At 33.5% G+C, this 24,288-nt stretch overlaps 1 protein-coding gene across 2 annotated transcripts in view; it reads left to right on the forward strand.

Moving 5' to 3' along the window:
• LOC131934981 (uncharacterized) overlaps positions 1-24,288 on the forward strand; it is a 37,146-nt gene that overhangs the window by 2,215 nt on the left and 10,643 nt on the right. For both annotated transcript variants that reach the window (XM_059291256.1, XM_059291255.1), the window contains exons 4-5: positions 1,464-1,682; positions 1,914-2,012. In XM_059291256.1, coding sequence (XP_059147239.1) covers positions 1,464-1,682; positions 1,914-2,005 — 311 coding nt within the window. In that variant the 3' untranslated portion in view covers positions 2,006-2,012. The remainder of the gene's footprint in view (positions 1-1,463; positions 1,683-1,913; positions 2,013-24,288) is intronic.

Raw genomic sequence — 24,288 nt, forward strand, 5'->3', positions numbered from 1 at the left:
ACGCCTTAATGAAGAGCACATACGTATATCTTTTCTTGAGAACTCCGGACACTTAGATTAGAACTTGAAAAGATTTTCAAAATAATGAGATGATAAAGAAATTGATTAGGTCGTGCACATAAAACTGCATCCTTAGAAAAGTTGATAGTGGCGGTAAAACCGGGTTAATTGAGACTCAAGATAGCCTCTTAATCAGAACAATACGAACGCTTAGATTTCGCAGGGTCATAACAGGGCTACTCGTAAGGTCACCAAGACTTGGTGTGACTCTTCCATAGTAAATATTATCGAATAAAAAGGAAATAAGAACAGGTGAAAATATTAGAGGTGTCTCTAATTGGAATAAACGTAGAACAAAATAAATATAAAAACTGATACATACTTAAAAACGATTATTAAAACAAATGATTAAATATATAAAAAACAAAAACAACTATAATAAAAAACACGAGCCTACCCGCGGTGTATCATACGCCGCTATTTAGTTGTTTTTTCTACTTATCAGTAATTCATAATTTGTGAATTCGACAGTACCAATGCTGCCACTGAAAATATTTGCTTTAAAACACTAAACCCCCATTCCCCCCCCCCCCCCCGTGAAAGCAGTCTCCTCTTAGTTACCTCCTCTAAGTTTAAAATAGTTTCAAACTGAATTATCTGCCCCTAATAGCAGTCACCAAACTAAAAATTTAGCGTGAACTACAACTCACCTGACCATGTGAGGGAGGGGGTGAGGGGGTGGTAGCGATGGAGAGGAAGAGAGGGGACTGCAAGGCGCGCGCTTGCAGCTTGTTTTCTAACGGCTCCCAGAAGAGAATTATATATATAGATATGCATACATAGAAACCAGAACTAAACATCGAAACTACCCTGGTAGATAATTGTATACGTTTGTAAGTTACCCTTTCGAATCTTGCGATTCATTGCACAGATAAAATAGAGTTGACGTGTTTCCGTATTTGGAATATGAAGGGATACCGTTTGGTATATTTGACTAAAACATGTATGTGTAAATATAACATTCCTGTACATCCATCGTGATGCACCCGAATGCAAACGCGACTCTCCAACCTAATGTGATTAGAGCGACTCGCCCAAGTTGGGACCTTTACATGCAATTGGTTGTGTTTCAAAGGCAACTGAACTAGTTTTATTCGGTCTAATTTTTTTTTTCTCTTTTCTTTGTGATCAAATCTTCACCTATTTGGCTATGCTGCTGATGGTTTGCACAAGGCGTTTGCAATACATCCACACTTTTGGATTGTAGATCTTAGCAATTTTGGGTTTTCCTTGAATTTTTCTCTATATCCTGCTTATGTAACTTTGAGAAATCGTCTCATTTTCAGATCAAAGAATCACCTTTGTTCAATGTTTTTGTTGTTGTTTTGTACCTATATATTCTATTGAGATTTATCTATATAGTTCACACAAAAAACTGAATCAGTCTTTCATAAAAAACTTAGGCGAAGATGTGAAGTCCTCGGGAGTTGTGATAGATGCATTTGATGAGCAATCAACACGCCTACTTCACTACACAAATGAAAGCACCATGCAATTGGAATTCAATTTGAATATTGAAAAGCTAAACAGGGTATCAAAAGTCAAAATAACTAACCCAAATACTAAATCAAGTTCGTTTTCTGATTTCGTCGATAACATATGCGAAATTCAAATATTTGGAGGTAAGTATTATATTGGTTTGTTAAAAATTGTCATTTTATTTTTTTTTGCTTAAATATTGTACACAAGTTTACACATTATTTGGTTTTTATCTTTAAAAAGCATTAACGTTAGAACAGAAATATAATAAAGATTAACGATAGTGTGATACAGGTTTAATCGAACCCGCCGAATTGTGTGTTGACAATTCTATAGCATAACTATTTGCATAATACCTGCAATTTTTTTTAAAGACTGTATCGATGGATCGTGGGGATTGGACTGTGAAAACAAATGCGACAAAAAATGTGGCAACGTTTGTCATAAGGAGACGGGCAAATGTTAACGTTTAGGTAGGGATATTTTGATGGTAATTTAAAATGGCTACAATTCTGGTAGTTATACTTTCGGTTAGCTGGTAATTTAAAGTTTTAAAACCAACTACATTCTTGTTACATTGTTGTTTTTGAGATAACAACTATTCTATGATTTAAAAGTTGGTTTAACATAATTCAATTTAATTTTTTAAAAATTATATATAATGTAAAAATAGGTAGAAAATAATCATTATACAATAAAATCAATTGTTGTTTAATTTAAAAAAGGCTTAACTCTTATGAAACATGTTTAAAAAAACACATTCTGAAAACATGAATAGTGTGCATCGTATTTAATATTCTTACTAGCATTTCAAGCAACAACTTGGTGACATAAAATAATAAGAACTTCATTTTTTTTATCTCCACACAGATGATTTACTTAAGCATGTAATGCTTTCAATTTTGTCGTATTCAGCATTACCCTGATGCTTTCTAATGGATTTATGCTTTTAATTATTTATGTAACTAATTGTATGCATCCATTAAAAAAGGTATCACTCGAATAATATTGTGCTTTTATTGTTTTTTTATTTATATATAACATATTTTATTTTTAGAAACAACAAACACTACTGTAAAGCTTAAATAGTATAAATATTTATTGGCGAATAAATATCCTTACTAAAATTTGAAGGCAATTGCTTTAAGCCGAAAAACTATATTACTATTATTATATAATTTCATTCTGTTTTAAATAGCTATTAATATTGCTTTGCCTAAGCTCATATATCATTGCATTGTTATCAAATCTCGCCTTAAGCGTCAAGCAGAAAAGTTTTTCTGTAAAACTTACGTACAGTTTGTCGTTGAACGTATACATGCTAATCCGCATGTTGCCTAAGTCGAACCCATTTGGCAGATAAAAAAAAAACATCTCAAGAAATACACCTGACATTACATTACATTTCCCAATATAGGCCTACGTTTGATATACACGTTGTTTATGGAACCTTACACATAAATAAAAACTATCAGTAATATTTGAACACTATAAAACTAATAAAGGAAGCAGTTGCTTTAAAATCCAGTGCACGGAGAGGAATATAAAAAATATCTCACTAGTCGAATCAAATCTGATAATCAAAATTATTTCAAGTTACAAGTAGAAAGGTATGTAAAATGTAACATTAGAATGAGATTATGTATAATAAACCGGTAGTGATCTCCCCTGAACTTTCTCGAATATTCTTATATAACACTACGGGGGATGGCAATTCGGGATATAGACAATATTTTTGATCATCTTTTAATTAATAAAACTTTTTAAAATAGAATAGAATCTCGTAGAAAAAAAAGAACTGCTCAGCACGTGAACGCCAATTACAATCTTTATAAAAGTGCGGAATATTATTATTACTTTATAAATTCACATGCGTTTTTTGAATATCAGAAATAGCCTAAAATACTATTTCCGGTCAAGGGTGCTGATGTAAATATCGCGGACCACGAGGGAAACACACCTTTACTAATCTCCTGTAAATCTGTAAAGAAAAATGTTGACGTCCTGAAGCTACTCGTGAAAGCAGGATCAGACGTTGACCGCCAGAACAACGACGGGAGAACGGTCCTAATGCTGGCAGCTGAGCTGCAAGACTTTGACTTGGTTCATACGCTGTGTCTATCAGGAGCCGACGTTAACGTCGCTAATTTGACGCATAACGAAACAGCACTGTCCATTCTCTTCAGTTCCCCTAAACTAGACGAGGGTAAAGATTTATAATGCATTGACTGTTTAATCCAATATGGATCCAAAAACCTATGTTTAGTTCCTAACCTTATTCATAAGTGCATTCTTTACAAAAGGGTTAATTACATAAAGCAGTTAATCTTATATGGTGTAGGCCCAGAAGATATTGAAATACAACACAACAATGTGAACTCAACATCCTACCTAGTTCATGTTTCACCCATCCAACTTGCTCTAATGCATGGCTATTCAAACATAGCCCGCATATTCCAACAAATGTGGTTTGTTACCAAATCTGATATTCATCTCCTCATGAACAATAAATCAAAATTAATAGAAATTCTTAGCGCAAAAGGTTATCTCCCTTGCATAGAGTTTTTAGACAACATGAAACGCCAGCCCCTGTAGTTACAGGAATTGAGTTTCCTTACCGTTTCCCACGCCGTAGGTTCGGATATCGGCAGGAAACAACGGGTACGCCAACTCGGGTTTCCACAAGTAGTTCAAAACAAACTTATGTTTGAGGAGGTGTGGGATTTTACTTTTGGTGACGATTCGTGATGGTAGTCAGAATATGAAGAAATCGTAAAAAGCAGGGGCGTCACTGAATTGGGGTATAACCAATTCGTCACCCCACATCCAGTGTTTCCTTGAGACTTTATTCTTCTGACCCTGAAAGAAACTATGCTTCAATGACACTACGGATATGAAATAAAACTATTGGTTATTTGGTATCACCTAAATCTAGCTAGGGTGATGTCACTTTGTTATAAAGTGTATATCACTTTTCAGAAGATGTGAACAAAATTAAATGATGAAGGCAAATTTTCTCATTCTCACATTTTATTTTTAAAAAAGAAGAAAAAAAACCGGCTAAATATGCTTTCATTTATTCATTCAAATTGAATTCGAGCTAAGTTACATTTACGTCACTTTAAAAAAATATTTTTTACAGTATTGATTATCAGTGTTGCTTCCACACTTCTCTCTCCGGGCGGGGGTAGGGGGGGGGAGCTCTTGAAATTTTCGGTCGGGAGGGGGGACTCAATTTTCCGTGGGAAGTGGGGGGGGGGAGGAACACTAGTAAATATATTTTTTTTCCCATAAACATTCTGTTTCGTTCTATTTCTCTCCGCCCCCCCCCCCCTCACCCGAAGAAACCTTTAAAAAAAACTGTATATTAGTACTGGCGATGTAGCAGAATTTTCTGATATGCTCAGTCTACTGGGCACAAATGCACACTTGATTTTTGTCTGGGATAGTTTGTTTGAGCTAGCATAAATCAAAGGACGACCTTGTACATTTTGTTCAAATATATAGAATAATAATTGTTTTATACAAGAAAAAATTCATAAAAAACGTTTTAATAACAAGCTTTTATGTAACAATGCACTAAAAAGTAGAAAAGTGTGAATCGTATCGGTCAAGTAGAAGTTTCCGAATTTTCACTCCTGCGTTTCCGTCTAGACAGACTGACGACAGAGGAAGTGAGTTAAATAAAAGCTTGTAAAAATAAGATGTTTTCATAAGGTAGCTTTTATGTTTAATCAGATATTATGTTATATGTGCTCAAAATTCTTGCTTTTTAAACACTGTTTTACGATGTTGCAAAAAATGTAGCAATAGTATTACAAAACTGATGTCTTTTTTTTTTAATTTTTAATGGTTTTAAATGTCAATAAATTTATGTCTCAATTTAGCCATTTTTTTAAAATTTGGTTTACATGCTATGTAATGTATATATAACGCTATTTTAAAAAAAAATCTTAAAAAAAAAAGAAAATGAATATGTTAAAACTAATTTCCTAAAAGACAAACTATAGGGTCATACATTTAAGACGCCAACAAAAATATGACATTTTAACACCCAACCCCTCTGTTTATGTCTTGAATGGATGACCCTTTACTCTGTATATTTATGATGCCTCTAAGAAATGATTTGACAAAGCACCGTGTCACTTATTTGCTTCAACTATACATATTGTAAAGTTCTGCCGGTCATGTATTTATTGAAAGCTAAATATAATCACCTGTATCAAATAGTTTAAATTTACAAATTAAAATACAAATTTCAATGAATTCGAAACAAACCTGGGAATCCGAATTCACTTTCAATTTGAAATAAGATTTCCATACAAAAATTGATTCCGATATTTTCTAAATTCTATTTGTTTATTATTCTATTACAACGGTTTTAATAATGGGTGGGGTTAAGGTTGGGGAATATCATTCTATATCGCAATCGAAACGACAGGTATAATTATAACTTGTCTGGGTTTGAAGTAGATATACACGTGGACTGACAAGTTACCTTTAAAAAAATACGGTTCACAAATAAAAAAACAAACAAACAGCGACTTAGCTGTCAGTTATTAGTTTTTGGAATTTAGCTTCTTACATCCTAATATCGATACCTTATTTAAAAAACAAGCCTTTAGCTAAAATGGATTAGAAAACTAATTCCTGATTATATATAAAATTAAAATAATAAAAATGACGTGCAACCAGCATTAACATATCAAATCTTCATTTTAAAGCGTGATTTTTTTGTCGGCGTGGTTTGTTCTTGTAACCAGAATTTCACATAATTATATTAATTATTAATGAACGAAGCACATGCGACTAAAAGAAATTTAACCCACAATGTTTAGGTACTAACGAAAAGAGTAGTGATTTAAATGCCTGGGCGGGTGTTGAAAACTAAAATAACCAAAATGCTTATTCTAAACCTAATTCTATAATATTTAGCATATAGTTATGACTCAAAGAGTTAAGTCTAAAAATAAATAAACCGGGAGCGATCTCCCTTAAACTTTCTCGAATATTCTAATATAAAACAAGAGGGGAAGGCAACTTGGGATATTGAAATTATTTTTAATCAATTTTAAACAATTAAACATTTAAAATAAAATAAAATCTCGTAGAAAAAAGAATTGCAAACCAAGTGCACGCCAAAAAAAAAATAGTACGGAATATTATTAGTACTTTATAAATTCTCATGCGTTTTATCGTTTAATGAGAAATCGGAAATAGCATAAATTGCTACTTCCGGTCAACGGAAATTACTCAAAATTTGACAGCAGGCAGAAAATTAGATCGTTTACTTACAAGTGAAATTTCATTTATCTATCGTAACTAGCATTCATGTTATAGGCTTTAGAAAAAGCGAAAGTAGAAAAACAAACCCAAACCCAAAGCCAAACACAAACACAAACGCAAACCCAAACTCAAACACATAGAAAACACAAACGCAAAGATAAAATACTAGTGTCCACAGTCTATCCCGGGGCGCCAAATCGCACCATGACGACGTGCGGCGTAACCGCCTGATTCAGCTTAGTGAAAGACTATAGTACCCAACTTATTCATAGTCTTTTGAACTCACTTACGCAAACGTAGGTACCATAGCGTACACGGGAAGGCCCGGGGCGCCAAATAGCACCCTGTCGGGGTGCCAGAGGACGCTCGGATTTGATTCACTTAAAGACTAGTAACCTTTCTTATCAATAGTCTATCGCACTGTTTAAAACAAAATTCTGCAGCATAGCGCTCACATGATAGCCCAGGGCGTCAAATTGAACCGTGCAGGGGCGCCGGCGGACGCGCCTGTTTCAATTTAGTGAACAAAATTATAATACTCCAAGCTTCTCCGTAAATGGAACGAAATAAACACATAGGATTTATAGGACCAGGCTTATTAAATGTTATTGATTTAAAAAAAACAATTAGTGAACAGTATGTTCAGTGTATTGAATAAATAAAAGGCGGTATTAAAAATACCAACGACATTGCACTTAATCAATCCCCGCTAATTATGTAGTTATAAAAAGTAAATTCTTTCTTCCCCCGATTTTTTTAAAGGGAAGTAACTGTGTAGTCAATACATTTCAGACACAATTTTATAAGTTTTATAAACGTTGATACACTTTTTAAAAATTGTATGTATTGTTCATAATTGAAAATTATTATTTTAAGTATATAAATTGAAAATTGTTTTTAAAAACTTTCAATAGTAATTTTTTTACTCATAAATTTAGACCATGAGCACTATAATAATCTAACACTTAAATCCATCCAAGTATCCACGACAAACATTTTCCAAACACACATTTTACAAACATTTTACCTACAGAATTGAACTTTATACATTAGATTTTTAGTCCCACTTACAAATAAGATAGCTTCAAAATCAAAATAACTTCCGACATGAAGTTCCTTTTTTACCATATTTCTTTTTTCCTTAGGGGTACGAATTATCCCCGTTTTATATATATATATATATATATATATATATATATATATATATATATATATATATATATATATATATATATATATATATATAGTGTTCTTTCTTATGTTTTGTTTTCGCCAGTGGGAGTGAAATTTAGTTAATCATATATATATATATATATGCATACAAGCTAGCAGACGGTTTTGTTTTTGTGGAAGCTGATTCTGGTGTTTAACAGTTTATATAGGCAATACACATCTGCACTTATGTCTATTGTTTGATATGAGTTTCAATTACAACAGTACTAATTGAAAACATCTGTTTGTGCGATTCATTCTTTTTTTGTACAAGCTAAAATCAATTGATTTAATTGCCTGCTGTAAATTAATTGTAGGTATGTTTTCAAAGCTCATAATTAACACCCTAGCAACATATGGGTTGATGCATGGACGAATCTATACCAATGTGCCACGTATTCTAAATAACATCTCATTATCCGAGCTATTCTGCATATGGACGAATCAGTATTTGATCTTGTTTGTATAAATATTTTCTTAAACTTGTTTGAGGAACTTGTGCCATACTGAGAAAATGTGGATAGCCAGATTGGAATGTGTCCTTTGCTGTATACTGTTTGCAGCACCAGGTTCATCTTTTTATTTATATACATGTCATAACTTTTATAAATATTTTGTTTATATGCATCGCTTACTAGGAATATATTATTTTAAAAAATGCATAACGTCTAAAATTTTTTTTATTTAAATAGGCCTACATTTCTTACTAGCAAAATATATTATTTTAAAAGAATTCATAACTTTTATAAAATATTGTTATATATATATATATATATATATATATATATATATATATATATATATATATATATAGATATAAATATATATATATATATAAATATATATATATATATATATATATATATATATATATATATATATATATATATATATATATATATATATATATATATATATATATACATGTTTCTTACTAGCAAATTGTATTATTTTTAAGAAATTTTTTTTTTATAAAATACCGTTTTTTATATAAGCTAAAACCTTGGTAGCGTAGTGCATGCCCTATACAACCCCCTATTTTTTTCTAGTTCTATTGACCAAAACCATAAGGAATAAGCAAAAACATAGAAAAGAATTTTAGAATTTAATAAAGCATTTGATGTTTTAAATTCGTAAATGCACGATTTTTTTGTTTTCTTGTAAGCTGGTATGATTCCCTTAGACAGTTCACATATAGTTAAACAAGAAACATTGCGGTAAATACCATGAGAAAAACACTGACATGACATTCTATTAAAATCATCATACATATAATAGCAACTGACTATGAGATATACATATATACATGCCTTGCTGAACTGACACAAGTTTTAAGCTGTACTTTTTAAAAGCAAAAGACAGGCAATGTTAAATTGCAGTTAAACTAGGTCTTATTTTCAGGCAAAAATTCCAATAGCGATATATAAGAGAGAAGGCTAATTCAATTATACAAATTAAAGTCAAAAGTTACTTCTCGAAAGGTTATGAAGATCACCTGCTCTGTTCTCTAATCTGTACAAATCCTTTACTTAACAATACATCACTAAAAATTGTGTATGTTTCTAAACTTGTCTAAAAGACCACAATTTTTTGCAAGAAATCGGTTGGTTATTTCTAACAAACATACATTCCTGATTAGTCCATAGATAATGTAAATATAAAAACAATTTAATAAGTTGTTACCATTTACCGTTTTCTGTTAATTACATTTCAATTATAACATTTTGAGGCTTTTGTTATATATCTGTTGAGCCTCCTGTCTTGTTTGGTAGACAATACCAACTCTTTTTGCCAGTAAAACTGTGCTTAGATCTGCTACTTGTATACAAAAACGAAATTTACATACATATGAATTAACTGGAAAACAAGTTTATAGTTAATTCCCAAAAATGGTATTCATTTTATAAGCTTTTAATCAACTCACTCTCGTTATAAAAATCTAGTTATAAGTTTTTGTTACCTAGTTGTGGAACCTTCTGTCTGGTTTGGTCCAAACAACGAATTTCTGTGTCATTGTGAAAAGAACCATTGCAACATAGATGGGGAGTGCGTGCATGGATCAAAGTGCTCACGGGGATGGTTTGGTCGGACGTGCCAGTACAGTAAGTTGTAAATTTTGCTTTTATTAAATTAAGGGTATTTCTCTTTCTGAAAATTATATGATCTTCGATTTTGTGGTATTTGCATATATATATCTATATATATATATATATATATATATATATATATATATATATATATATATATATATATATATATATATATATATATATCTTCTCCTTAATACTTCTTGTACACTATCATGAAATCAGAAGACTATCTTAAACAACACAAACGAACTTAAGTAATATTTCTTTGACAGTTAATATGTAATAACTTCAACAAACATAACACACCTACATCAAATCAACACACCATAAAGTCAAACACCGCACACCCTCAATCTATTAGTCCGCTGAAATGACACACATTTTTTTACATCACAGATTAAATTTGCTAACGTAAAAGATATTTTTCAGTTGACATACTTGGTAGTTTTAACAACCAACACACTTTGACTGACGGGGATGATAAAACATGCCTAGGCTCTAACTCGGGAAATGTTAACTTAACGCTCGGAGCAACGTATCCATTTTCCAGTATTCGTTTGGTATATCAAGACGGTGAGTTTTGACAAAATGCTATGTTTTGCAAAGAGTTTTACTTTTACATCTGGTTTATATGAAGAAGGTGGTATGCAGGCTACTATCAAATGTAAAAAATAAAAAAATAAAAGCTTACAAATAAATATTACAAAAGTTATCCCTTTATATCGTCAAAAAATTGCGTAATCAGAAAAGTGCGCACACAGATTTTTTTTTCCCGTTGCAGTGTTTTTTTTTTTCATTTTTCCGTTTCGCATTTTTCCGTTTACCAGTTAGTTGACGTGGGTTAAAAAAAACACTGTACATTAACATGAAAATACACCTGTGATAAAAAGTAAAGCAGCGTCGACCAAAACGTTTTATATCCATGCGAAAATGCACAAGTTCGATTTAAATAAATGTGATTTTTGTCCTAGTTTCAACAAGATATTGATATTGATAATGATAATAATAATGATAATGATATTGATATTGATATTGATATTGATATTGATATTGATATTGATATTGATATTGATATTGATATTGATATTGATATTGATATTGATATTGATATTGATATTGATATTGATATTGATATTGATATTGATATTGATATTGATATTGATATTGATATTGATATTGATATTGATATTGATATTGATATTGATATTGATACTGATACTGATACTGATATTGATATTGATACTGATACTGATATTGATATTGATATTGATATTGATATTGATATTGATATTGATATTGATATTGATATTGATATTGATATTGATATTGATATTGATATTGATATTGATATTGATATTGATACTGATACTGATACTGATACTGATACTGATACTGATACTGATACTGATACTGATACTGATACTGATATTGATATTGATATTGATATTGATATTGATATTGATATTGATATTGATATTGATATTGATATTGATATTGATATTGATATTGATATTGATATTGATATTGATATTGATATTGATATTGATATTGATATTGATATTGATATTGATATTGATATTGATATTGATATTGATGTTGATGTTGATGTTGATGTTGATGTTGATGTTGATGTTGATGTTGATGTTGATGTTGATGTTGATGTTGATGTTGATGTTGATGTTGATGTTGATGTTGATGTTGATGTTGATGTTGATGTTGATGTTGATGTTGATGTTGATGTTGATGTTGATGTTGATGTTGATGTTGATGTTGATGTTATGTTGATGTTGATTTTGATGTTGATGTTGATGTTGATGTTGATGTTGATGTTGATGATGTTTATGTTGATGTTGATGTTGATGATGTCGATGTTGATGTTGATGTTGATGTTGATGTTGATGTTGATGTTGATGTTGATGTTGATGTTGATGTTGATGTTGATGTTGATGTTGATGTTGATGTTGATGTTGATGTTGATGTTGATGTTGATGTTGATGTTGATGTTGATGTTGATGTTGATGTTGATGTTGATGTTGATGTTGATGTTGGTGTTGACGTTGATGCTGATGCTGATATTGATGTTGATGTTGATGTTGATGTTGATGTTCATGCTGATTTTGATGTTATGTTGATGTTATGTTGATGTTGATGCTATGTTGATGTTGATGTTGTTGTTAATGTTAATGTTGATGTTTATGTTGATACTGGGGTTAGGTTGCGGTGGAGATTCAGGTTATGTTAGTGGTTGCGGTTGAGGCTAAGTAGGATTGGGAGGTAGCGGTGTTGATTCAGTTAGGTTGAAGTGAATGAAAAGGAAGTGAAGAAACGATGTGGAGAAAGAGGCGTGTGTGTATGTTGAATCTGAGATGTAGATTAAGTTTAAATTTCTAAAGGCAAAAATCCACAGCTTTGCATTAAGTAATAAGTTAATAAAATATAATTTTCAATCAGGTATGACATTTAGTAATGCACCGGACCTGGTTTTAGGATGTGCCACGAAAACATACGCTCTCAACAACGATATTTGGGATTACTTCTGTGAAGACTACGTAACAGTTAACCATGTCGAACTGAAAGGGAAGACACCACACAATTTGTGTTCTGTTTATTTCAGTGGTGGTTTGTGAATATTTTATTTAAAATTTCTACTTTGTAATGATGTGTAATTTGATTGATGTTTTTAAATTCTTAGCTACACGAGACCATCCATTATCCTTTAAATAACTATAGATTTCGGGGTAAATCATAATGACGTCTAGCTTGTTTGACGATTTTACTGGTGTCTTCATTAAATGACGTTAACTCGAAGAGGGGAGGAGGGTCCATAATTTTTTATCGTTTGTGATACGGGGGAGGGGGGGGGGGGGGTTCAAAAAATGTGACGTCACACTTTTGCATTATAATAAATCCATATCAGAAAATGAATTTTAGCTGCTATTTTGCGTTTTAGAAAACTGTTTTAATAAACTGTAATAGAAATTGATTAAAATACTCTATATTGACAGTGGTTCTGACACGATTTTGGAAAAATATCGATGTTTTGAGTAAAACAGCTGCAGATTTGAGGCGGTAGGGTTGTAGCATGAAGTGTGTCGTCGTTTAGGTGAGGGTCTGGCTTTTTGTAACGATGTGTGACTCACGCGAGAGGGTGGGAGGTAAAAAACGTCAAAAAAAAGCTTGACGTCATTTGAGGATTACCCCTTTTGAGTTTCCCCCCTCCCCAATAACACACATCTTCACAAAATCCAGAACCCAACATCTAAAAAGACTGAACACTTCAGCCAACATCGCTTAAATCACACACAAAAAAAAAAACGTTTTGTTTGAGCATGGTGCGACAACATCATCACTTTATTTGCTGAGGTCACGGAAACCAGTGAACTCTAGTTCACCTGCCTCTTGTTACGCCTGTCCGAAAGGCAATTTTACCACACACATCCAAAATGAAGTCACAACTCAGCTTACATGTATTTGTCTTTTAAAAACATAATTCATTTCCATAATATTTTCTCAGCTCGAACCTCTTATGATTAAACTATTTAAAATCAATTAGAACCGTTAGCACTAGTTTTGAATTATCACAGTACACTTTCTATGTAGGAAAGTTAAACCAAAAAAAGTTAAACACTGATTAGATGTAATTCGATCCTATGCTAGGTAAAATAGTCGCTAAAACATTTCTTATTTCCTAAATAGGGCCTACTCCCATTTTATATTTTGACGGGAGGCTACTCTTCATATAAAGTAAAATTACGTCAAATAACATTAATCCTATTCCATTACGATGAAACAATGATTTATATGAAATATTTAAAGCCGGAAATAGTTTAGTAAAATTACTCAATAATTTATTGTGTTTTAATACCTTTTATCGGTAGATCTAGATACATGTATTGTATTCTCGTATAAGAAACTGACAAGCGTATGCTATTGAAAATTGATAACAGCGTTGGATCCTAATAAAAAAAAACACCAAACAGACTTATCGTTAAAGCGATAGCCGACAGGAAATGTCGCTTTTTATTACATTTTTAACACGTTTTTCTTAACTCAGCTTCGCGTTTGTGGATGTGTGGATTTGTTTGTTGTTAAAATTGACATCGAAAATTAGCCCACTTCTGATTGCTCTAGAGACCTGAAATTTGGCATGCATGCTTCTTTCGCCTAACAATTTCAGATGCAATCATAAAAACTAGCAATTAGAGACCGTAATTAGCTTAATTTAATTACGCCCCAAGGACCATAAAATTGAGGACATGATTTCTAAAGATACCGACAAGACTGGAGGCATTTTGACACAGTTACTTCGGCCCCAATCGATGTGAGCGCGCTGGCCGTGATCGTATAGTGGTTAGTACTTCGCGTTGTGGCCGCGACAACCCAGGTTCGAATCCTGGTCGCTCAAGATTTTTTTAGTCCGTGTATTTATAAACACTTAGTCAATTCATACTTAATCAAGTCATTAGATAAAGTAGAAAATAAACTATATAAAAAAACTTTTTTAAAAACCACGTTTTTCATGTGGACTAAAAAGGAGAAAATAACTATTTACATACATTTGATGACAAAAAACGTGGGTCGGGCAGATGGGTTGGGAAATTTGATGGTGAACGTACCCACGTTTTTTGTCATCAAATGTATGTAAATAGTTATTTTCTACTTTTTAGTCCACAAGAAAAACGTGGTTTTTTAAAAAGTTTTTTTTAAGTATTTTATTAATAACTGACAACAGCATAATTTCCGTATTTTGTGATATTAAGTGTTTATTCTCATATTGTATTATAAAAATTTGTTTTTAGGCATGAATGTAACAAAAATTTAATTTAAAGATTTAAATTCCTTTGTGTATATCATATATTTAAAAATAAAGCTGGAGTGATATACATATAACTTTCTCAAATATTATATATATAAGTAAATCTCAACTCCACTGTAGTCGGGATGTTGACATCTTTTAAAAAACAGTTTTTAAATACAATTTGTGGATAACTGTGCGAAATATCACAACCTAACTAGACTACCCGTTATCTAGTTAGATAACTGTGGGTTTCGGGGGGGGGGGGGTCATCCATAAATGACATCACGTCTGTGACTCAGAGGCGTAGCGACCCTTTTTTCGGCGCCCGGGGACAAACTTTTCAATTTGAACCCCCCCCCCCCGCCCCCCGGCAAGATTTCGATTTGCACCCCCCTCAACCTTTCAATTTATTTTTCCAACCCATTTTGGCGCCCCTAAGGTCGGCGCCCGGGGACATATGTCCTCCCCCCCTCGCTACGCTACTGCAGTGTCACTTATCGTCACAAAAAAACAGACCCCCCACATTCAAAAAGATGTTTTTTATCTTTTAAAAACACCGAAAACACCGATTTCGGTCTATCCCTTTATATACTGACGTCACAAGTGACTAACTCAACTCTACTTCACCTGCCCAGTGTCCCGCCAAGTCTCAGACAACATGATTTTATCGTTTAAAAAACGATTCCAGCCGAGCATGTCTCTGACAACACTATCCCTTTATATGCTTAGGACAAAGAAACAGATGAACTCTACTTCACCTGCCCTGTATCCCGCCAAGTTCAGATAGGCAACTTTATCATTCACATCTAAAAAATGAAGTAAAAATTGAAAAAAAATAATTATCATTAGCGTATTGGTCTGGAACCCGTGCCATACGCATGCAAGCCGATTACACTAACAACTTAGCTATTTAACTCTGACGTAACAGGTTCATTTTTATACTATAGTTTAATACTTTAAGTCTCCTTATGCAACTTGATTTACGCGCATAGATCTAGATCTAAGTCTAGTAGTAATAGCTTTCAAATTAAATTTTATCTTTAATTCGCCAAACAAAGATTAATATAAAATAATGAAGGTCTGAAATTATCTAGATCTAGATAGAATTATCTAGATCTAGATTCTACGACTTGTTTGCTTAAGTCCAGTATTTGCGTAACTCTTGCTAGATCTAGAGATCTAGATCTAGATCTAGAAATTCTAGATCTAGGATCTAGATCTAATCATTAGAATCTAGACCTCTTCTAGCTAGATAACTCTAGATCTAGATAGATAAATCACAAAGATTTATATTTAAGGACTAAAAATGTATTATGATTATAAAATGGATTGTATTTTTTAACTGAATCTTTGGTATGTATCTAATTAATCTTTTATTTGACCTAGATTCTAGATCTAGATCTATAAATAACTTGCTTGGTCACATGATATTTTTAGATCTATAAATAACTTTCTTGGTCAGATTGTAGAGCTAGAGAAATTTATAGTAAATCTAAATAAAAAAGACAGTTGAAAATTTATATAAGTGTTGGAACGTAATAAAAGCAGCAAACGGACGTATTGTTAAAGTTATGGCCGACAGAAAAATTAGATTTAGAACGCGTTAAATTTTTAAATGGGGCGATGATGGAAGCCGCCATTTTATTGTACTAAAAAGTAAACAAAAACTGTGACGTCACTGTTTCGTCGAGTCTAGTGGTTGTTCTAATCTTTTAAAATAAATGTGTTCAATCTACCTATGAATAAATCAATAAATTAATTAACGTCTTTAAATAAATGTGTGATTAACAGTCTGTCTTAAAACAAAAATTGTTCTCTACCTACATACTATTTTACAGCTGTCCACATAGAGTAGAACTATTTACAATACTTAATCAGACAAACAAACAAAAAAAAATATTCAAACATGTAAACAAACTTGAGTTTTAGTAGTGTACTAGACCACCCGTTATCTAGTTAGATAACTGTGGGTTTCGGGGGTCATCCATAAATGACTTCACGTCTGTCAGCACTTATCATCCCAAAATAACCAGACCCCACATTCAAAAAGACGTTTTTTATATTAAAAAAAACTACTAAACTCTACTTCACCTGCCCAGTGCCCCGCTAAGTCTCAGACATGTTTGTATTTTAAAAAAAAATGATTCCGGCCGGGCATGGCTCTGACCACACTATCCCTTCATATGCTGAGAACATAGAAACAGGTGAACTCTACTTCACCTGCCCTGTGCCCCGCGAGGTCCTGATAGTCAACCTCATCATTCATATAATGGCCTTGAGAAAAAATAATTGAAAACATTGTTGTAAAAGGAAAATATCTTATTACGATTACTTAGTTCATTGTTCTAAACTTTTATAATTAATGTGGTTAATCTACCAATGAATATATCAATAAAATAATTAACGGCTATAAATTAGTTTGTAATTAACAGTATGTTTAAGAAAGAACAATATTTACCACCCAAAATCCTATTTTACAGCTCTACACATAATGCAGATTCTCCCCAATTTCAAATCAAAAAACAAAGAAACGAAAAATGAGTTATCAAACGTCACTATTCAGTCAAAGTTTAGCCATTGTTCTATAACTTTAAAATTAATGTGGTTAATCTACCTATGAATAAATCAATAAATTAATTAACGTCTTTAAATAAATGTGTGATTAACAGTCTGTCTGCAATCAAACATTATTCTCTACCTACATACTATTTTACAGTCCCCCATATAGAGCAGTTTCCTTACAGTACCAAATCAGACAAACAAATAAATATTCAAACATGTAAACAAACTTGAGTTTTAGTAGTATAAAGATTCAAATCAAAAAACAAAGAAACGAAAAATGAGTTATCAAACGTCACTATTCAGTCAAAGTTTAGCCATTGTTCTATAACTTTAAAATTAATGTGGTTAATCTACCTATGAATAAATCAATAAATTAACTAACGTCTTTAAATAAATGTGTGATTAACAGTCTGTCTGCAATCAAACATTATTCTCTACCTACATACTATTTCACAGTCCCCCATTTAGAGCAGTTTCCTTACAGTACCAAATCAGACAAACAAATAAATATTCAAACATGTAAACAAACTTGAGTTTTAGTAGTATATAGATAGATAAAGAAAGCCTGTTTTATTTTCAAATGAAGTAAAATTTTATGTCAAAATACATTCTCTTCAAGTCTTGACCTACTTTTAAAGTTTAATATAACTGCGCCCGGTATAATTTGATTTTGAAAAGTTAAATAAATATGTATCTATATATATAATTCTCCTCTGGGAGCCGTTAGAAAACAAGCTGCAAGCGCCTCCTTGCAGTCCCCTCTCTTCCTCTCTATCACTATCACCCCCACCCCACCCCCACATGATCTGGTGAGCTGTGGTTCACGCTTTTTACATTTTACAATCATAGAGACGGGTTTGGTGACGGCTATTAGGGGCAGATAATTTAGTTTGAAACGATTTTAAACTTACAGGAGGTAACTAAGAGGAGGCTGCTTTCACGGGAGGGGGGGGGGGGTGGAGGGTAGGGGTTGGGGGAAAGGGGGGGGTAGTGTTTTGAAGCAAATATTTTCAGTGGCAGCATTGGTATTGTCGAATTCACAAATTATGAATTACTGTAAAGTATAAAATAAAACAACTAATTAGCGGCGTATGATACGCCGCGGGTCGGCTTGTATAAAATATTTTGAAAAATGAAAATGTATCCATAGGAAAAAAAGAATTTCAAAGTTTTACACATAGTTACAGTGCACATTTTCTAATCAAGAGAAGCTTAAAAAAAGATACAAAATATGTCAACTTAGCTAAAGATTAGTAAAGTATGCCTATAGATTTCTGCAAAACTAAACATGTTAAAAAATAATTAAAGCCTTTTAATAAAAACCATAAATGCATAGTTTTTGTTTTTAATGTAATTTTCAACATTTTTTTCTAATTTTCAACATTTATTGAAATTAACCATATATTCTAAGAAAATCTATACAAAGACATCTGTATATATATATATATATATATATATATATATATATATATATATATATATATATATATATATATATATATATATATATTACGGTCAAAGCGCGAAGTCGGCCAAAGCGGGCATTGACTGGCCAATGCGCGAATTGTCAATATCGCCTCCAATTGACTGGCCAAAGTCCAAAACTTTACTTAATTTAGGCCTTTTACCGGGCAATCCGCGGACTGGCCATGGTGGACCGGCTAAATTCTGAAATGGCACTTGATTTTGGCATTTGGCCGGCCATTCCGCGGACTGGCTATTGTGGACCGGCCAGTCTGAATTAGAAAATCATCTGGCTAGGGACGACCGGTCGCAGTCCGAATTAGAAGATCGTGAGCAGGTTTTTTCAATACCGTAAGGATCATACAAATTAAGTTTTTGTTGATTATTATTTAGAATTACATTGTAATTTTTACACTTGCAGCGATTTGTTGTACATTAGGTTGTAGTCTTGGCCACCGGTCAGTGATTGTGACGATGCGATGGTTCATAGTGATTTTCCTCAGTGCCAAGGTGGGACAATTTTTTTCGTGAAGAATTGAAAACACACTTCTAGTATACAGTTATTTTGGAACATCATGTTCCGTTCCTAGCTTGTAGAAAGCGTCCTCGACGCTCATGACAGCTGCAAGGACGCTTCGGGGATCACCACGACTTCTGTCAACATCTGGAATACGGATGCGATCAGTATCTTCCACTTCAGCTTGTTTAAATTTTTAGCATCTTTGCACCTTGAGTTTGCTAGCTAGTATGACCTGTTGTCCATGATTTCTTGTTTATTGTGACATAATCTGCAAGTACTCTTCCCTTCGTATCCTTCGTCTGCTTCATTGGCTATTTCGCATGGACATCGTTGCCTCAGGATCCACAAGAATGGGCTGCACTACAATATTTTTTCACAAACTACACAGAATCTGTTGGCCTTATTATTGTCACCATTTGTTCAATGTTCACAAGATCTTCCCCAGTAGCTAAACTATCGAGAGCCTCTCTTGGTAGATTTGAAGTGCTAAGTCCCACTTTTGCTTTGCATCCAAACAAGGTTTCGTATGGCGATTGTTGGATTCCTTGGTGAAAATTACGGTTTTTCATTAATTGAATGAATTTAAGACTCGCAGCCCAATAAGCTTATTCATTTGTCTGCATCCTTGTCATCATCATGTTTTGAACATCTTAGTTGGCACGTTCTACTGAACATTGGCTTTGGCTATGCCTTGGTTTTTCATTTAACTAGTTTTAAGTTTATGCCACATGTTCTCTATTCAGAAATAACTTGATTCACAAATTCTTTCTATTATGATTTGGACTATTTTTTTGGCAGCCATCTGGTATGTCTGTCTCTTGGTCTGACGGCCCTTTTGGTCCATGTCGCATTGCATAAAGAATGCTATACAAACAAAAGCCAAACAATACGTTACTCGCAATGAAACCGAACCCAGAATGATGAAAACGCGATTACAACTTAGTCTAGATAGGACATGTCAAGTTTAAACTTTGGCCAGTACGTCTCGGCCAGTGCGCGCATTGGCCGGAAAATGTACGAAATACGCTCTTAGTGCTAAGTTCTTCGGTCTTTGGCCGCACTTCGGGCTTTGATTGTAACATATATATACAGATTTAAAATTTTATCTGTACTATGTTTTGAGTTAAATGTTTTTTTTCTTCAGGTCGTAATATTGCATTAAAACAACACGCTATCCAGTCAAGCTTGTACCGAGAATGTTTTGCCCATAACGCCGTAAACGGCGAGAAAGACAATTGCCAGCTCGACTACACCCATACTTCTACGATTGATAGCGATCCATATTTTGAAGTTCATTTTAAATATCCTTCAACTATACATCTAGTCAAAATTTACAACAGAAAGAGTGGTATGTTTCTTCATTTATATACATGCAATTCTGGGTTGGTTATTTTAAGCATTTTAAAATTATGATTTAAAATAAATAAAGCGGGAGTGATCTCCTCTAAACTTTCTCAAATATTCTTATATAACACTAAGGGGAATGGCAACTCGGGATACGGACATGATTTTCAATCAATTTAATAACATTACCTTTTTTTAAAATAGACTAGAATCTCGTAGAAACAAGTTAATTAAAAAGTCTAGTGACATTTATGCGCAATTTCCTTATGTTATCTAAACATAGCTCTGACGTATAATGCTGGGGTGCGTTCAAGCTAGGAGAACGATCGGTTTGAAGGTGTTTACGTAATTTTAAAATTTGTGACCAAACGAAAGGATATTTTTGAAAACAATCTTCGGCAATATTGTTCTAAATTATGGCAGGAATCGATTGGTAAATGTTTCAAGTCGCCAAGTGGACTGGTTGCCGAGATATGGGCCAAAAACTGCATTTTTTCGAGGTTTTTTTGGCTTTTCCGTGAAATCCAGGAAGGAATTCCGGAATTATTTGGGCCCACCATCATCCTCGTAACTTGCTTAACACATTTGCTTTTGGAACTAGTCCTCGATATTGTTTCGTTGAGGAGGAGATACGACTTAAAGCTGCGAACACACATCCATCCATACATTCATACATCCAGAAATGACGGGTTAATAAACGCAATTCTCCAGAATGGAAATTGCGCTAAAAAAATTGCGCACTAAGATAACGGCAAACAATATGTGTATAAGAGTGCGGAATAAAAAGTACTTTATACATTAGTATCCGTTTTTTTTTCAATAAACGGAAATAGCGTTAAGTACTGTTTCCGGTCAGCGGAAATTATTCAACATTTGACAAAAGGCAGAGAAAAAGATAATTTACTTATGTTATCTATCTAAAATAGTACTCAAATATATAAGCATTTGAAATAAAAAGTAGAATAAATTCCATATCTGTTTACCGGAAATCGCTGAAAAGTTGAGACGGAACTAGAGCCTACATTCGGTTTATTGAGTTTAATAGACTATGGATAAGATGGGATAATATAGTCGTTTACTAAGTTGTATTAGCAGATTTTAGTTTTAGTTTGCGTTTGCATTAGTGTTTATGTTTATGTTTATGTTTAGGTTGGTTGGTGGTTAGTGTTAATTTAAGTTTTAGTTGGGTTTAGGGTTACGTGTACTTTTGTCAAACGTCCATGCCGGGTATATGCTGCATAAGAAACACACAAGTCATGATCTTTTTCTCGCCCGACCCTCCTTCTCTCTCTCTCTCTCTCTCTCACTCTATACATACATAGACCTATACATCAGTAGACTGTCTCGCAAAATATTAAATTCATTATTTAATCCATTTCCTAATTTTGTAATTAATTCTACTTCATTGCAAAGTAATCGTGAAACAAGAAATATGCTCTAACTCACTTTGGTTCTGATGATCGTGTTTTTCCCACGTTGTCTTGAACTTGCTTTCGCGTCTGTTTGTTTGTTTGTCTTTCCATCAAATCTTGCGATCGAAATTTCGGGCATTTCCCAGTTAGCTAGCGCGCTGAAATTTTCAGGGAAGCTTTGTTTCCGATGACAATACAGTATTCAATTATTATTATTACTAAATTGATCCATAGACAAATTTTATTGATCATTTTAGACTCCTATTGATTTGTACAAAAAAGGGACATAACCTAGTAATTGTAATTTGATAAAAACAAAGGTTCGGTACTTTCCCTCTTCTGGCTTACTGAAAAACTAATTAAAAATTATGAAGGAGCGAGCACGCGATTGGCTGAGTAGTGGTCACGCGGTGTTTGTGTACAAACCTATGCAAATCTAACTGATCCGGAAGTAGAATGTTGATGATCGAATAATTTGCACGCGAGGGCAAAATTGTGAAAGAAACGGCAACACAGAAGAAACGTCGATTGGAAAAGGAACGCTAGAAGTATCAGGAGAGGCGCAATGCAGGATACAGATTGGAAAATCCTCCTAAACGACCAAAAATTATGGAAGAAGGTAAGTATCAAAACAAGCTTGAAAAAGATCGAAAACGAAAATCTGCTGCTTTAGCGATGGAGACAGAAGAACAAAGTGTCTCTCGTAAAGCAAAAAATAGAGTGCGTCATGCTACTGCTCGTGTGATTGAGAAAGAACAAGAAAGGTTCTTTCGTCTTGCTAAGCAGAAAGAACGAACTGATGCTGCACTTGCGATTGAGACAGAACAAGAAAGGATCTGTCGTCTTACTAAGCAGAAAGAACGAACTGCATGCTGCACTTGCGATTGAGACCGAAGTAAAAAGGGTCTCTCGCCAAGTAAAAGACAGAAAGCGTCATGCTACTGCTCGTCAAGACAAAGAAAGGCATCAAGCAGAATTGCAACGTCGACGCACTGCTTACGCCCAACGTTCGGCAGCAATGAAAACATTTTTCGACACGATAAACACTTTTTGCAATATAACTTGTGATATTTGTCATAAGCAGTGCTATCCTAATCAGGTGACAAAATATCACATGCTTGCTTCTAAGGGATACCTTCCCGCTGAGCTTGCGCAAAAGACTGTGCTAGAAGTTTGTCACCGATATAACTCCGTCGAAAGCCTACTGGAATAACCTTGATCCTGGTGATGTTGAGAGCGAATATCATCGTTGAAAAGGGACTGGTTAATGGCGCAATCGGCAATATTACAGAAATTCATTGGCCAAATTTCAGACGCGACTAGATAGATAAAGACATTCCCGACTTAAGCATTGATTTTGGGCCAGATGGAATCCATCGGATTGAGCCGAGAACCGTAGAAGTTGATGGAAAACTGAATTATGGGAAAGTCGAGCGAAGACAACTGCCCATAATTCTATGCTGGGCATGCACAGTGCATAAAATGCAAGGCTGCACAGTTGATCACGCAGTTGTCTATTTAGGACCAGCGCTTTTTTAAACGGGCCAGACGTATGTTGCGCTCAGTCGAGTACGATCACTCGAAGGCGTACGCATTGTGGAATTGGATTGCAGCAAGCTAACAGGAAAAAACCCTGCAATGAGGAATGTCTACAGGAGATGGAAATAATGCGTCCACACGAACCTCCAGCTGATCCTGAATAATAAGCGTGTCATGCCTGGTATAAGTCCCTTTTATCTTTGTGTTTGTCCTTTGTGAGTGTTTGTCTTCGTTTACTCAAAAAAAGTGAATGCGAGAAGATAAAATCGATAGCAAGATTTGAATGCAAACAAACAGACAAAAACTAAAAAAAAAAAATAATTATCATTAAATTAAAAAAAAAAAAACCCACGTTTTCTGATTGAAATAAAAAGTAGAAAATAAATGCTATACATCACAATAATGCAAGCGATCACTCTATTATAAGCGATCGCAAACTGCGTGCGCATTATGACAAAAAATGAAAAACGTGGGGCGCCGTGATTTTCTTACAGTTTCTAATACTGTTGACTCTCTACAAGC

Source organism: Physella acuta, unplaced genomic scaffold (assembly GCF_028476545.2).
Source record: "Physella acuta isolate Inbredline_101_S28 unplaced genomic scaffold, ASM2847654v3 ptg000126l, whole genome shotgun sequence".
Lineage (NCBI taxonomy): Eukaryota > Metazoa > Mollusca > Gastropoda > Physidae > Physella > Physella acuta.